Source organism: Neohortaea acidophila (genome assembly GCF_010093505.1).
Source record: "Neohortaea acidophila strain CBS 113389 unplaced genomic scaffold BDY17scaffold_4, whole genome shotgun sequence".
Classification (NCBI taxonomy): Eukaryota; Fungi; Ascomycota; class Dothideomycetes; order Mycosphaerellales; family Teratosphaeriaceae; genus Neohortaea; species Neohortaea acidophila.
In genome coordinates, this window is record NW_022985513.1 from 1,150,144 (window position 1) to 1,164,411 (window position 14,268).

At 56.5% G+C, this 14,268-nt stretch overlaps 8 protein-coding genes across 8 annotated transcripts; 4 read left to right on the top strand and 4 right to left on the bottom strand.

Annotated features, from left to right (window-relative positions):
- Positions 1–317: 317 nt before the first annotated feature.
- Positions 318–998, bottom strand: BDY17DRAFT_126768 (uncharacterized protein). The gene has a single exon (XM_033729371.1). It carries the CDS (start codon positions 797–799, stop codon positions 452–454), a length of 348 nt encoding a protein of 115 aa, XP_033590925.1. The 5' UTR covers positions 800–998; the 3' UTR covers positions 318–451.
- On the top strand, positions 999–2,588 carry BDY17DRAFT_126767 (uncharacterized protein). The gene has a single exon (XM_033729370.1). It carries the CDS (start codon positions 1,198–1,200, stop codon positions 2,551–2,553), a length of 1,356 nt encoding a protein of 451 aa, XP_033590926.1. The 5' UTR covers positions 999–1,197; the 3' UTR covers positions 2,554–2,588.
- A 1,479-nt stretch (positions 2,589–4,067) lies between these two features.
- Positions 4,068–5,233, top strand: BDY17DRAFT_126825 (uncharacterized protein). The gene has a single exon (XM_033729372.1). The coding sequence runs from the start codon at positions 4,307–4,309 to the stop codon at positions 5,132–5,134; it is 828 nt and encodes a 275-aa protein (XP_033590927.1). The 5' UTR covers positions 4,068–4,306; the 3' UTR covers positions 5,135–5,233.
- On the bottom strand, positions 5,231–5,678 carry BDY17DRAFT_126762 (uncharacterized protein). The gene has a single exon (XM_033729369.1). It carries the CDS (start codon positions 5,570–5,572, stop codon positions 5,327–5,329), a length of 246 nt encoding a protein of 81 aa, XP_033590928.1. The 5' UTR covers positions 5,573–5,678; the 3' UTR covers positions 5,231–5,326.
- A 56-nt stretch (positions 5,679–5,734) lies between these two features.
- Positions 5,735–7,017, bottom strand: BDY17DRAFT_295498 (translation elongation factor 1 subunit beta). Its single transcript, XM_033733302.1, has 4 exons — positions 6,849–7,017; positions 6,757–6,796; positions 6,181–6,557; positions 5,735–6,117 (listed from the first exon to the last, which is right to left on the bottom strand). The coding sequence occupies exons 1-4, from the start codon at positions 6,886–6,888 to the stop codon at positions 5,888–5,890; spliced, it is 687 nt and encodes a 228-aa protein (XP_033590929.1). The 5' UTR covers positions 6,889–7,017; the 3' UTR covers positions 5,735–5,887.
- Positions 7,018–7,465: 448 nt separating this feature from the next.
- Positions 7,466–9,625, top strand: BDY17DRAFT_323220 (P-loop containing nucleoside triphosphate hydrolase protein; the record flags this gene model as incomplete). Its single annotated transcript, XM_033736974.1, has 1 exon — positions 7,466–9,625. The coding sequence occupies one exon, from the start codon at positions 7,466–7,468 to the stop codon at positions 9,623–9,625; it is 2,160 nt and encodes a 719-aa protein (XP_033590930.1).
- Positions 9,626–9,959: 334 nt separating this feature from the next.
- On the bottom strand, positions 9,960–10,664 carry BDY17DRAFT_323221 (ribosomal protein L6e-domain-containing protein; the record flags this gene model as incomplete). Its single annotated transcript, XM_033736975.1, has 2 exons — positions 9,960–10,448; positions 10,545–10,664. The coding sequence occupies 2 exons, from the start codon at positions 10,662–10,664 to the stop codon at positions 9,960–9,962; spliced, it is 609 nt and encodes a 202-aa protein (XP_033590931.1).
- A 291-nt stretch (positions 10,665–10,955) lies between these two features.
- BDY17DRAFT_295503 (uncharacterized protein) lies at positions 10,956–14,149 on the top strand. Its single transcript, XM_033733303.1, has 5 exons — positions 10,956–11,599; positions 11,656–11,772; positions 11,849–12,711; positions 12,760–12,844; positions 12,908–14,149. Exons 1-5 carry the CDS (start codon positions 11,453–11,455, stop codon positions 13,982–13,984), a joined length of 2,289 nt encoding a protein of 762 aa, XP_033590932.1. The 5' UTR covers positions 10,956–11,452; the 3' UTR covers positions 13,985–14,149.
- Positions 14,150–14,268: the final 119 nt, after the last annotated feature.

The window sequence follows — 14,268 nt, forward strand, 5'->3', positions numbered from 1 at the left end:
CACATAGCAGAAAGGCTATCGTTTGGGAGAGGCGCGAGGGTTTCTTGGAAGAACGAGGGAAGTTGGTAGAGTAATGCTGACTGCAGTGGCCTGCGCCGTCCAAGACTCGGCGCCATATCTCTCGGCTACTGCCCTTTCGGAAAATGCCTTGCCTTTTCTCATCTCTTGGAGAGACGGCGAACATTGGCCAGGCTGCTCGCGGAAAGTCTATTGGCCGACCGGTGACGTCGTCATGATAGCATAAGCGTAGCGCAGGAAATTGCTTGGAATATAATTAGGGAAGTGTGCGAAAGTGGTCAAAGCCGTGCCTGCCATGTCTGACTAGCCAGGTGGTGAAGTTCCAAGGTCATGCGGGTCCTGGACAGCGGGAAGATCGAAATATCATGGGTGTATAGCCGTGAGATCTCGATTGGCAAAGGCAGCGCTAAAGCGGCGTGGAGAACCGCGGGTTTCAGTAGGATTTTGGCACGAGTGTGGCGTGGTCGTCGCGATCGAACGCCGCCACAGAGCAATCATGGCCTGGTATGCTCGCCCTGCGCGAGAGATGTCGCGGACTGAGATGAGACATGGCATGAAAAGAATGGAGGTAGCTGTGCGAAAGTAGCCGTAGCTCGACGACGTGGCAGGGATCAGTAGCGGGCAAGACAAGGCAAACGGGCAAACCCTGGCAGCGTTCATCCCATCGGCGATCCAGGGTCAGCCCCGCAGCGGCATGGCCCCAAAGGCACAAACTGAAAAGGTACGCGAAGCGGCTAGCGGGCGATGATCGGTGGCTCTGCACGAGTGAGCCACAAGCCATCAGAGATGCTGGCGCGCGACATCCGGCGCCGCCCAGTCTGGCACTCTTTATATCCCACTCCACCGCTTTTCCAGGGTCCCCGCGCCTCGTCCATCATCACCTGCTTCCGCTGCCTTGCGCGCGTCTTCTTGCCAGTCGGATGAGATGGATTGCGACCCTTCTCTGCCCTGATCGACCTTTTCCATCTCACTCTGTCCCATCCTGCTCCGAACGCTTTAGTCACTGCTCGCATCTCCTCGCTACTCCCGTCTGCTCCAACACATCCACAACAACCTGTCCTGCTTCCGCCTAACCAGCGTCGACGCATTCTGCAACGCACGCCCATCAACGCTCTCCACCGACTCTCCCATCACACCGCACCGCGCTGACAAGCTCTCCTTCCCGCTACTGGCACACACATGATGGACGGTAGAAACTGCACCGGCCGCAAGATATCCCTACTCAACGATATCAGTGCCGCCGCCGCCCTTCCGCAGCGCAAAGTCCAGCTGCCCCCGCTTCTCAGTCACGCGTACAGTCAAGACTACCAGCATCGGCCACAGCCTCCTTCACGAGACTCCAGCTGCGAGTCGACCCCCAGCCTCGCCCCGCAAACGCCCCAGCTGTCGCGCACCAGTTCCCGCGACTCGCGCTCCTTCTCCACCCCGTCGCCGCTGACCCCTTCCTACAACTCGTTTGAAAGCGGCGCCACTCCCGACACCGCCACCCCGCGGAAGTCGCGGTCTGACCACCACTTCTACTCCCGACACCATTCCTACAGCACCATGGACGACTCCACCATCCCACTCTATCCGCCCATCCCCGACGCCACCTCCATGATGCCCTCGGTCTACCCAATGCCGCAGCAGCTGCCGCCGCAGCAACTCTCACAGACCAGCCCGCCGCAGCATCAACGTCCATCCAGCTCGCCGGCCTCCGAGCCCTCCCACGTCTCCACTCTTTCGGCTGCCTCCAACTCCAACAAGGCGCAACCGAAGAAGAACCAATACCCGTGTCCCATGGCGAAGCAAGTCGGCTGCACCGACTACTTCACCACCTCCGGCCATGCCGCTCGGCACGCGAAGAAACACACCGGCAAGAAGGACGCCTTCTGTCCCGAGTGCAACAAGGCCTTCACGCGCAAAGACAACATGGAGCAGCATCGACGAACGCACCAGAATGGGGGCCGAGCCGCGCGAGCAAGTAACACGAGCGCCACTACCGACGACGCGAAGGTGAAGAAGCCCACCAAGCCCGCAAGCAAGAAGTCGAACATCAAGGCGGAGCCGCAGCAGTTCGAAGCCGCGCTCGAGCAACTCGCGGCGGAACAAGCCATCGCCGCCACCATCTCGCCGACCATGCACATCCCCACCCAAGTCACTGCCGCACACCAACAAGCGCAAGTCGTGCAACAACTCGCAATGGAGCAGGCAATGATGATACCGCCCGCCGGGCCCTACTTCCTTGGTAGCGGTCTCGACACCGGCCCCGTTCCGAGTCTACCGATGCTGGTCTCCGACCTGAACATGCGCCCTTCCCTCCACCGCTCCAACATCACCACCAGCCTCGACTACATGCCCCCCGCGACCCCTCTGCTCGCCGACCCAGACATGCACTACTCCTACCCCTCGCCCGGCCTGTCGAACGGGCTTAACAGTCTCGCCCTGGCGGCCTGCGAGCACCGACGTCTGTCGGAGGAGAAGGCACAGTCCCGGAGTCCGAGAAGCGAGCAGGAAACGCCAAGCGGCGAGACACCGACGGGCACGTCGCCGTGATGACATTTCGCACCGGAAGCCGCGGAGCCCCACACAAAAATCACCTTACCCAACAAAATAATGTGCGCCATTATACCCCATACCCACCCTTCAGCACACAGGCGCAGCGAAGAATGGCAACCTCGTGCCGACGACAATGAGACCTACCACACCTCACGCAACTCGTCCGCAGCACCCCGCCTTCTTCGACCAAAGACACCACCGCACCGGGCCACAACAGCAATCGGCCCCGACGACACTTTTTCCCCTTCGATTTCGAGACCATTACCTTTTAATGATACGACCACCACTTCTGGTCTTTGGCATGTCTTGCTTAGTCGATAGCCCAGATGGGCAGATGTGCGAATGCGAGTGTGTTACGAGTACATACAGATGAGCTCTCTACCACCACCTGGAGAGAGGGCTCTTGCACGGTGCAGCTAGACTGCCGTGGGAGGCGGAATGGAAACGCAGGGGCCGGAGGGCTTTGTCTGCTGCAGTTTACTCTGCAGTTACTGTAGCGAGAATATCAAAGGATTCGTCTTTGAGAGCAATCTGTTCTGTTCCCGTTCCCTTCCTTGTCTATGATTGCTGGCTCCGACTGGTTTGTGTCTTTCGTTTCCACCTGGTCTATATGAGCAAAGCTTGCCACCTTGTACCTCAAGCAAACCGCCAACAAATCGACACAACATTGAAAGCAATGGCAAATACGTGAACAAGTAGCTCATTCATCACTCACACTCACTCCATTTGTCAAAAGCAAGCACCGTGTCTGACAGAGGGCTACTTAAACATCTCGCGCGGCGCTGCAAGTCTGTCTTCTTGCTTCTACATCAGCGCTTCACCCACCTCTATACCAGTCATTACAACTCCGCCTAGTCAATTCGTCTTGGTGATATATACTCGCTCTTGCTCTGGCTCTAGCTCAGGAAGCCAACACGCCTGTAGAAGCAGGTACGCTTTCTCAAAGATATCCTATCTCACACTTCTTTGCGAGGGCATGGACTAACCTATCTACACAGATGGAACGACGCGCCAGGCCTTCGCACTCGCCTCCTCACCATCGATCCTCAGTGCCTGCTCCCGTCGCTTTCAGCAACTCGAGAATCATCCGTTGGCTCTCGCGCTCTGGCGAGCACAGATGCAATTGTCGGCGGCGGTGGTGGTCGAGCCGGGAGGCGGGCGAAGCAACGCCTCAGACAGCGTGAGCAGCCTGGATGGCCAACGTGGAAGTGAAGTTGTGTTCTCTTGTCACGACTTGCAATTCTCACCGCCGGACTCCAGGAGGGTTTTCTGACGGCAGCACACCACAGAAGCAGCAGACGATGGTGCCGTGCAACACCCTGAAGCACATTGATTTTGCTGACGGGCCTCATCGCAGGGTTGCGAGCCTTGCGTTCGAATGAAGGCCAACGACACTGCCCATGTCGAAGAGCACAGCGGCTCCCGCGTCGAATATACTGGTGCATGGTGATGTATACAAACAGCAAATTCTACGGATGGAGCCGAACACGGATGATGTTACACTGGCCCGCTGTTCCACCACCAAGTCCTACTCGGCGCAGAGGGTGGCGAGGGCGAGGAAGCAGTCAAACAGTTGCCGTGGTGGGCACGCCGTCTTCTTATACCAGAGCCGCAAGACGGACGCACGATTCCTTGGAAGCGTCCAAATCATCCACTATATCCTGATGGAAGAGCCACATCAAGCACCACCGTGGCAGCGACGCCGTCAAATCAGACTGGACTGCGTGTCGGTTCCCAACCATTCTGCAGCATGGGGCGGATGGCAAGCGCACTATCGAGATCATGCACTGGCCATCAGAGCGCACTGTCGAGAAGTACAACGAGCCGCCGCCGTGTCGTGCACAAACAGCACCAACGACACCAACACGTCCCTCGTGTTGCCGCCACGCCGTCTACGAAGTGGTCGCTCAGGAAAGTATCATGTTGCCTCCTGATACTCCCTCCCGCATGGACTTCCTCAGCCGGCAGCTTTCCTGCTAGACAGTCACACCCTCGCCATTGGTCTGATCAGCAGCACCATGCGTGCCAAGCTCATCAACTACTGTTATTCTCGGGAAGGACCAGAAGTGAGATGGGTCAACAGCGCCGACGTATATCCTCGCGTCGGCTCAGTAATGTCCGGGTCTCGCGAAAGGGCCGGACGAGATATTCAAGGGCCTCGACCTCCGTGCAAGAGCACAACGTGACGCCATCACATTGTGCCTGCCCCGGACACACTACACTATATTCCTGCCGAAGAAGGAGGTGCATGTCTCCAACCGGCATGCCACTCGATGCTATAGCTGGAGATCAACTCTCGCTTGACTACGACCGAGGGCGGATCTTTCCCCATCAACCGACCGGAGGCAGCGCGAGCAGCATTCGACCCAACTACCGCCGTCTGTCCTCCTGGGTTTTGTTCTCGATTTCCAGCAGACTGAACATTAACGTATACCTCGCGTCCAACAACGAGGAAAGCACAAGTTCGCGTGAAAATATATATCCCCAAATGTATATTGCGCGGTCTCGTGCAAGGGAAGGCCGCTCAGGCTTTGACGGAGAGGGCAGAGCGTCAGAAGCTGAACGACAACGAGCCTGACATGAGTGTGGGCGAGTTGGACGACAGCTTCCCAAGATTTCACAAAGGCCCAATAAGGACAACAAGAACGGGGGGAAACCGGACGGCGACAAGCAGACCAGGGATGGAGAGGCACCGTACCATGCCCAACGACAAGCTGCTGTGCGAGCTTAACACGGCATACATGATCGCCGAGATCATCCCTTTCAACCGTCAACAATGACTGTGGCGGGGCGATCCAATGCCAAAGAGCATGACGTACATGTCTGCGCCCAAGAAGAAGCGACGGGGAACGAGCAGCCGGCCGAAGCTGATGCTCACGAAGAATCCTCTTGCCATCAACGACGAGAGCAGGGAGAAGCACGCCAGAACAAAGCCCAGGCTCTGAGCATGTCGTGCGAAGCGTACGGTACATGCTTCCATCGTCCAACTGCACGGCGACATCCACGACTCCGGCATGTAATCTTTCGTGCAGCCCGTTATCGCCTGCTGAGCACGCTCGACGACGCACTCAATCTTTTCCACATGCTGTGGGACATCGCCAGCGACGTATTGGTCACCATCTTTCAATAGCAGACATGATTGGAGGGACTGAGGAAAGGGGAGGAGAAGGACTGGAGAAAGCCATATGGTGCAGTGGGAGAGTGTAATCTACCTGCCGCAGTGAAGTAAATGCCCGAGCTTTTTCAACTTCAAACTTCGTTCCCCATTTTCATTCCATCTATCGTAGAGCGCGGCAACGACAGTTCGCCCCAAGCCAGTGCGGCCAAGAGCCTACAACTTCTGCATAGCAGCAATGTCAGAGGACTGGACGTGGTCTTCGAACCCATCAATCTCCTCCTGCAGCTCGTCGAGGGAGATCTTCTCGTCCTCGACGACCAAGTTGATCTGCAACTTCTTGATGCCGAAGCCGACCGGGACGAGCTTGGAGCCACCCCAGACCAGGCCGTCCTTCTCAATGCTGCGCACGTGGGCCTCGAGTTCCTTCATGTCGGTCTCGTCATCTGGGAATCGCTAGTCAGCACTGTTGTAACAATTTTCGTGATCAGGTAGTAGGCAATGCATACCCCACGGCTTCACATCCAAGGTGACAATCGACTTGGCAGCGGGCTTGGTCTTGCCCTCCTTCTTCTTCCTGTACTCCTCCAATCTCTGCGCCTTGATCTTCTCGGCTTCCGCATCCTCTTCCTCGTCGTCGGATCCGAAGAGATCGACGTCGTCGTCATCCTCTTCCTTCTCGGGCGCCTTGGGGTTGATGGGAAGGGTGGAGACCTCAGGGCCGTAGGCGGTCGCTGCTTTGCTTGGGTCGCCGGGGAGAGAGGAGAAGTCGGATTCGAAGGAGGCGGTGTGCTTGTACCAGCGGTAGGCGTGGGGGTATTTCTCAACGGCGGGTGCGCTCTTGATGGTTTGGTAGACCTTCACATCGGCCTGAGATGGGCCGTAGCTTCAATGATGCGTTAGCAGCTGCGGAACGTGTGGCGCGATTTGTATGCAGCAAAGAAGCAATGTGAAGGAATCAGAGGTGCGCTGATGCGCAATTGGAAGTACTCATTGGACGGGGTCTTACGCCGCCTCATCAACACGGACCAAATTGATCTCATCAGGGAAGGGGAGGAGGGAAAAGAGGAGATGTGGAAACATACCCAACGATGTAGCTGCGAGTCTTGACCCACTCATCGAGGACTGTGGCAAGGGTCAGTCGGCGCGCTCGCCGTTGGGGATTGGAGAAACATACGTCTGAGTCCGGCGTCGGAGAGGAGGTCGGTGAAGCCCATCTTAACGGTATGTGCGCTTTGCTGGGTGTTTGGATTGTTGAGAGGATGATCTCGAGATCAATGAGTGTACTTATGGAGAGGGAGGGTGATGAGTCGGAGGGTGAGTCTTGGAAGCAGCTTGAGGTAACGTTGGACCCTTTGGACACTTTTTCTTCGACACACCTGCAAAATTATATTCTCAAAACGGTTAGCGTGATTTGCGGAGATAGTGCGGATCTAGCCGTTATCAATGCTTCCATCTCCGTCCATGTCGAATGCGCGAGACACTTCTTCATTCTGGTCCCTCTATATCTGCCGCCAGGTTGATCATAATGGAGCACTTCATGCCTGTTGGGTTGAACGAACCTTCCGCCAGTCTTTCACTTGACTTGTAGTGAACATGATCATTTCAACCACCCGCAACGCCGCCCGGCGCATTGCGAACGTTCGCTATCCTCTACCACGAAACCTCCCCCGAACCACCGCTCTACTCCCAACCCATTCAGCATGGCCATCAGTCAATCTCCCAGCTATCACTCCAAGCCTGTCTCGACAGTATGCAAAAGGCCGACCTCATCCACCGGGCGGCACACATCGCATGAACCTGGGTGGCAACGAGCAAGAGAAGCCGGCTCTCGAGCAATACGGAGTCGACTTGACGGCGCGAGCAAGAGATGGCAAACTCGACCCCGTCATCGGTCGGGACGCTGAAATCCACCGAACAATACAGATTCTGTCTCGAAGGACGAAGAATAACCCTGTGATGATTGGTGCTGCTGGGACTGGCAAGACTGCCATCTTAGAGGGGCTGGCGCAGCGCATTGTAAGAGGCGATGTTCCCGAGAGCATAAAAGAGAAGAAAGTCATCAGTTTGGACCTTGGGTCTCTGATCGCTGGAGCCAAGTTTAGAGGTGATTTTGAGGAGCGGCTGAAAGCTGTGCTGAAAGAGGTTGAAGATGCGCACGGTGGTGTGATACTCTTCGTTGACGAGCTGCACACGCTTCTCGGCCTGGGAAAGGCGGAAGGCAGCATCGATGCCAGCAACCTGCTGAAGCCTGCGCTGTCCAGAGGCGACCTACAATGCTGTGGCGCAACGACTTTGAATGAGTACCGACTGATTGAGAAGGATGTTGCGCTTGCGAGACGCTTTCAACCAATCCTGATTGGCGAACCGACGGTCCAAGACACGGTGTCCATTCTTCGAGGCATCAAAGATCGCTACGAAGTGCACCATGGTGTGCGCATCACGGATGGCGCTCTTGTAGCAGCAGCTACATACAGTAATCGCTACATCACCGATCGCTTTCTTCCAGATAAAGCCATCGATCTGGTCGACGAAGCTGCTAGTGCCCTTCGCCTGCAACAAGAAAGCAAGCCAGACGCCATCCAGGAGTTGGACAGACAGATTATGACAATCCAGATCGAGCTGGAAAGTTTACGGAAAGAGTCAGACATTGCGAGCAAAGAGCGACGGCAGCAACTCGAGCGAACGTTGACACTCAAGCAAGACGAAGTCGGAGCCCTGACCGAGAAGTGGGACAAGGAGCGCGCCGAAATCGAAGAGATCAAGAAGACAAAAGAGCATCTCGAGGCCGCACGATTGGAGCTGGATCAAGCGCAACGAGAAGGCAATTTCGCCAAAGCCTCTGAACTGCGATATGCCAAAATCCCAGAATTGCAGAAGCAACTGCCGCCGGAGGAAGGTGGAGAGAATGCCAACGCAACGGCCACGTCCTCCGACGCCTTGATTCATGATTCTGTCACGGCTGACGATATTGCTGCCGTGGTACCCAAAAGCACTGGCATCCCGGTGACGAAACTCATGGCCGGAGAAGTCGAAAAGCTGATTCACATGGAAGATACGCTCCGACAGTCCGTCCGTGGGCAGGATGAGGCGCTCACCGCAGTCGCCAACGCCGTCCGCATGCAACGAGCGGGTCTTTCGGGCGAGAACCGACCAATGGCCTCGTTCATGTTCCTCGGCCCTACAGGCGTGGGAAAGACGGAGCTCTGCAAGAAGATGGCGGGCTTCCTGTTCAGCACCGAACAGGCCGTAATCCGTTTCGACATGTCTGAGTTTCAGGAGAAGCATACCGTTTCGCGCCTCATCGGATCGCCAGCGGGCTACGTCGGGTACGACGACGCAGGACAGCTGACGGAAGCTGTGCGACGCAAACCCTACGCCGTCCTCCTCTTTGACGAATTCGAAAAGGCGCATCGCGATATTTCAACTCTACTTCTACAGGTGCTGGATGAGGGCTTCCTGACAGACGCTCAAGGGCGCAAGGTCGACTTCCGCAACACCATGATCGTCCTCACGAGCAATCTCGGCGCCGAAGCGCTCGTCGCCGACGAAAGCCCCGGCTCAGACATCAGCGCAAACGTGAAGCAGCAAGTGATGGACGTGGTGCAAATGTCCTACCCGCCCGAATTCCTCAATCGAATCGACGAGTTCATCGTCTTCAAGCGCTTGTCGAAAGAGGCGCTGCGAGACATTGTCGACATCCGCATGCGCGAACTCCAGGCCAGACTGGACGATCGGAGGATTATGCTTGACGTTGGCGAGGAGGTGAAGGCGTGGCTGTGTGACAAGGGCTACGATCCGAGATATGGCGCGCGGCCGTTGAATCGGCTCATTGCGAAGGAGGTGGGGAATGGGTTGGCGGATAAGATTATTCGGGGCGCCGTGAAATCGGGTGACACGGCCAAGGTGAGGATTGCGGATGATGGGAAGCATTTGGAGGTCTTGGCGCCGTGAATTCGGCATGGCATTGCATTGCGTGGGGATTAATGATCAACGATGATGGATGGGAGAGCCTGTAGGATACTCTGTCTGGAGCGGCATTGCTTGGCGTTTGAGCTGCTGTACGGGCTCGTCACACGCTCACCTCATCTTCCGCGTCTGTAGCATTATAATTCTTCACTACGTCCCTGTTCCGAATCAATGCACATTGAAATCAAGCTTGGAATGGCATTCGAGTTTGTAGTTTGTTCCGACTATCAGGGCACACTCCGTATCGGCTCCCTTTGAGGTCAACTCCCTCTATAACCTGCCTCTCTCCTTCAACTTCGCCACAGACACGAGGTGTAATCTAGAACACCATCTCGTGCGGCCGGTCACCCTTCCTCAAGCTGAACTGGTTGCCGAGATAGCTCTGCAACATGGGCTCCTTCTTCACGGCCGCCAGAAGCGCCTTGTCGACCTTCTTCTGGTCCTCAGCACGGTCGCTCGCAACCTCCTTCTTCTTCGCCTGTCCCTGGTTGAAGAAGGCCTCTTCGCTGCCCTTCTTGTCTGCCTTCTTGTCTCGCGCGAAGTAGCCTGCGCCGCCAACCTTGTCGACGGTGGCGCTGTCGATGCCGTCTAGTGAGATCGAGGTCTTGGTGGCGATGACATAGCGGGCGTTCACGCGGCGGAGGGGCACACCGTTGACTTTGAAGGGACCGGTCACCAGGAGAACGCCTTGGTCGAGGACTTTAAGAAGGACCACGCGCTTGCCTCGGAAACGGCCGGCGAGGAGGATGAGGACTTTGCCGGGTGTGAGGGAGGCTCGGGCCTTGTATGGTTGTGGTGTCTTGCGGGGCTGTGAACGTGATGTTAGTGGGTTGATTCAGGCCACGGTTTCTCCTCGCGCTGTCTGGTCGTGCCAGCGACGCTCGAGCAAATTGTGTGTACGCACCTTTCTTGCCACCGCCGCCTCTTCTGCCGGGTAGTATTTGAGGGCCTTGTCGGTGGAGGAGGGAATGAACCTCTCGCCCTTCTGAAACTTCTTCGTCTGGCCCTGTGCGTTGGAGGCCATCTTTGGCGACTGATTTCCGGGCGTGTTAGCTGCACGCTTGACGACAGTAGTGCGAAGCGGGTATGTCCTACCAAGTGATGTGGTGGAGGATGGAGGTTGAGGTGTGTCGCTGAAATGAGGTGCGTCGTGAAGTTCGGGTGTCGGAATAAAATTGGAGTGCGCCGATGTGTGGCGTGCCTGAGGCCGGCTTCTTGGCAGCACGGGTAGGCCCGTTCACGTTCGGGTCTACCCGCGGCTCTGTTTCCTTCACTTCACCGCGCCAGCTCACACGCAAGCTTTGCCTCTGCTACACTCACCGTCGACATCCTTCCAGCGTATCGCAAAACACCCCTCCTTCCCCACGCCAGACATGGTCTGTGTGCTGTCTTAACCACACTGGCACCATGTCGTGAAATTTCACGTTCACGCTATTTTTCTCGACCCGTCCTCGGGTCTCGTAGAGTGCTGCGACGGCGCAAAAGCTGCGTCGTCGTGTTTCCAGACACCGTCCCACGCTTTCTCTTTCGGAAGCGTCAAGACACAGCCCGCAGCCAGCAAACAATCACCCGAGCGGGTAGATTGCTGGCAGAAGCATCTTGCCAGCGGTTTACACCATCTGGGCGTGTCCAACTGGGAACTCTTTCACGCCTGCATTCGCCGGAGTTCTTCTTGTCGCATCGCCCGCATTCCCTCATTTCTGTCTGCCCGACTAGAAGCAAGGTGTTTGGGGAACAGCGCGTACCTTTTCTTTCGTTCTATCGCTGCTAATGCCTTTTCCTTCCTGCACAGCGCTTTGCTTGTAAAGAAAGATGACAACGTCACGCAATGGCGCCCCCTCTAGGCCGGGCAGCTCCCGCGCGACCAGTGTCGTCCGCGAGATCATGAAGAGGCGCGAAAAGCCTTACAAAACCGAGAAGCAAAGAGTTCTTACGAAGAAGCGAAAACTCGAGCTCCATGTCCGTGTTCGTGACACCCCGCCAGTCCGTCCATTATTGACCTCCCTTTCCTGCAGACGTCGTACAGAAACGCGCCTGATGGCTACATATTCGTACCGGTGGGGACACCGGATCTCTCGGAAAAGTGCAAAGAGCTGTCCCGACAAGCGGGCTTTGCGGTGAACGTTGTCAACGTGCGTTACCTAGATCTAACTACTCGAGGAGCCATGCGTCTGTATAGTCGGAGCACCACTAACCAAAGGCGTACAGGCAGCACCGGTCAGCAAACATGCCGTCGATCCCGAGAAAATCTCGCATCACATCCATCGCATCGGATACCATTTCAAAGCTGAGATGGTTGCTCAGGCCTGCGAAGAGCTCGGCTACCTTCCTGTGCGTGGAAACTTCGTCAAAGAAGCTGACCTGCAAGCGCAATCTCAGCAGAGCCACATCGCGCGAATCATGGCGCAGCATGGCATCCACGTCGATCCAACCACAGCGCGGGAGACGCCCGCTCAAGTACGGGCTGCGATCAAAGAGCTGTTTCCTAGGATCCCCAACGATGATTTGGATCAGATTGTGCAGCATGCCTGGGAGGAAGGCAGCCAACGCGTCGGCACGAACGCACAGTTGAATCTGCCCCGGCGTGTTCAGCTTGCCGTCATCGCTAGGATCCGTCACAGGTATACTGACTACGATCGATTGCTCCGCGCATTTGAATGGAGAGAGGCACGCTCGATCATCGAGCAGGAGTGCTTGAAGAAGCTCATCGAGTGGCGAGGCGAGAACGAAGATGAAGGCGGTGACGATGAATTGGAAGAGATTGTTCGCGAAACGATTGTAATCGACGACGACGACGAAGATTCGAACCGCGGACCGAACGGCAACGAGGCTGATGATGAAGACTCGGAGCTCGAGATTGGAGAGACAAGTGATACGAGCATCGAGTTCACTCATCATGTCACTGCCGTGGAAGACTTTGGCGCCGAGAGTCTTGATGAGAGACCGAACAACTTCTTCCGACGCGTCAACCCGCGAGCGCTCAGAACCGAGCAGCAAAACAACATTGCGAGGGAGAAGATCGGTGCTGCAAGGCGGCAACTGCGGGACAATCAACTTGCTCCGCCTTCAGCGTATGCTGCCCTATCCCGTCACCCGGTGAATTTGCTGACCGAGAGTAGTGAGGTTGAATCTGTCACTGTCAGAACGGATGAGAGGGGGCTGCCTCCAAACACAATCCTTGTTGACGGCAGGATATATCATCTCGTGAGTTCCCATTATTTTCCCTGACCCAGCCCAGCCCGGGTTTGTTGATATCCACTGCGCTAGGACCCGAACCCAACCCAACAAACGCCGCGTCCAGTCCAAGGATATGGTAGCTACGGCCACCAATTTCGTGATACTGGTTCGCGTGATGCTACGCAAAGCTATGCTGTACCAACGCATCAAGCAGCACTGGCACAGCCCATCGACTACGTCATGCCCTCCATCGAGCCCCCGGAGTCAGCAGCGACGCGAGGACCGTATCATCCGACGACACCCGATCGAGGCCATAGTTCCAAACGCCGCCGGATTGACTACTCCCCCCATCAGCAACAGCCGGCCCATGCATATCAGGCGACTTATTCACAGGCCCCTCGCAGTCCACGGATGGGTCTTGTACCGCTGGCGAGAGGGGAGGTCATTGATCTTACTATTCCACATGCACAACGGTCGAACGAGAATGTCATTGATTTGACTGAGTCTCCACCTCGCCATCATCATTTGAGCAACCAAGGTCCCATGAGAGTGGCTCAATCAACGAACGTCCAGAACTATCCACATGGTCTTGATGGCACCGGTTTCAGCGGCAGTCTGCGTGGCCGTCCTTCTGCCGGCCCCAGAGCAGACGACAGAGATGCAGCCAGACAGTCGCGCAAGCGTGAAGCTGAACTCGAGCCCGAGCCGTACGATCCCACTCGGCCCTGGTTGGATTTGTCGAGTCGCGAGCACCATCGCGGTGGAAACACAGACTTTTCGCGCCCATACCAGACCGCGGCAACTGCGGCGCCATCGCACGTACCCCAGCACACATCATACCCAGCCTACAATACTTTCGGGCAACCCCTTCACAACACCTACTCAGCTTCCTCCAACGCCAATCCTCCGCAACAGCAACCCTCATACTACTACGCCCATCAGCAGCCACAAGCCTCTCAATACCATGGCATGCCTCCTCCACCTTTCCAACCAATTCACGGAGCTCCGGCGCCGGTGCAACGGGCTCCGTTCGATGGGAGGAATGCAGCTGCTGGCACAGGCTCGCAGAACTTGGCTCCACAGCCGTATATGCCATTTCTACAGCCCCCGCCTTCTTCACAGCCTATGCATGGCGCGCCGCACCCTGCACAGTACTATTCGCGATGAGAAATACAGTCGGCGGGTGAGAAAAGGTGCCTGAAGTGGCTAAGACCATCATCGGAATAGCATCCAAGGAAGTACGCGCGTTGCATAGTTAAGATCGGCAACAGTGAAAGGTCTCGCGCGAGTCTGTATGTACAAGCGTATGCATCGTCAATGACATCTCCAATCATTCGCACTTCGTATTAATTGAACTGGTGGCGGCGAGTTGGGCAAGGGTACGAAGGGTACGGAGTTCCGCGCGGATCCACACCTGCAAGGCAGCCACAGCCACCTGGAAGTTGTCTGGG

Excerpts from the sequence above, each read along its gene's own strand:
- BDY17DRAFT_126768 (XM_033729371.1), bottom strand. The coding sequence starts at position 799 with ATGGCTTGTGGCTCACTCGTGCAGAGCCACCGATCATCGCCCGCTAGC.
- BDY17DRAFT_126825 (XM_033729372.1), top strand. The coding sequence starts at position 4,307 with ATGGGGCGGATGGCAAGCGCACTATCGAGATCATGCACTGGCCATCAG.
- BDY17DRAFT_295503 (XM_033733303.1), top strand. The coding sequence starts at position 11,453 with ATGACAACGTCACGCAATGGCGCCCCCTCTAGGCCGGGCAGCTCCCGC. Across the intron at positions 11,600-11,655 it reads AGCGAAAACTCGAGCTCCAT|ACGTCGTACAGAAACGCGCC; the intron begins GTCCGTGTTCGT and ends CCTTTCCTGCAG. Across the intron at positions 11,773-11,848 it reads TTGCGGTGAACGTTGTCAAC|GCAGCACCGGTCAGCAAACA; the intron begins GTGCGTTACCTA and ends AAAGGCGTACAG.
- BDY17DRAFT_126767 (XM_033729370.1), top strand. The coding sequence starts at position 1,198 with ATGATGGACGGTAGAAACTGCACCGGCCGCAAGATATCCCTACTCAAC.
- BDY17DRAFT_126762 (XM_033729369.1), bottom strand. The coding sequence starts at position 5,572 with ATGCCGGAGTCGTGGATGTCGCCGTGCAGTTGGACGATGGAAGCATGT.
- BDY17DRAFT_295498 (XM_033733302.1), bottom strand. The coding sequence starts at position 6,888 with ATGGGCTTCACCGACCTCCTCTCCGACGCCGGACTCAGAC. Across the intron at positions 6,558-6,756 it reads ACTCGCAGCTACATCGTTGG|CTACGGCCCATCTCAGGCCG; the intron begins GTATGTTTCCAC and ends GCATCATTGAAG. Across the intron at positions 6,118-6,180 it reads CTTGGATGTGAAGCCGTGGG|ATGACGAGACCGACATGAAG; the intron begins GTATGCATTGCC and ends AGCGATTCCCAG.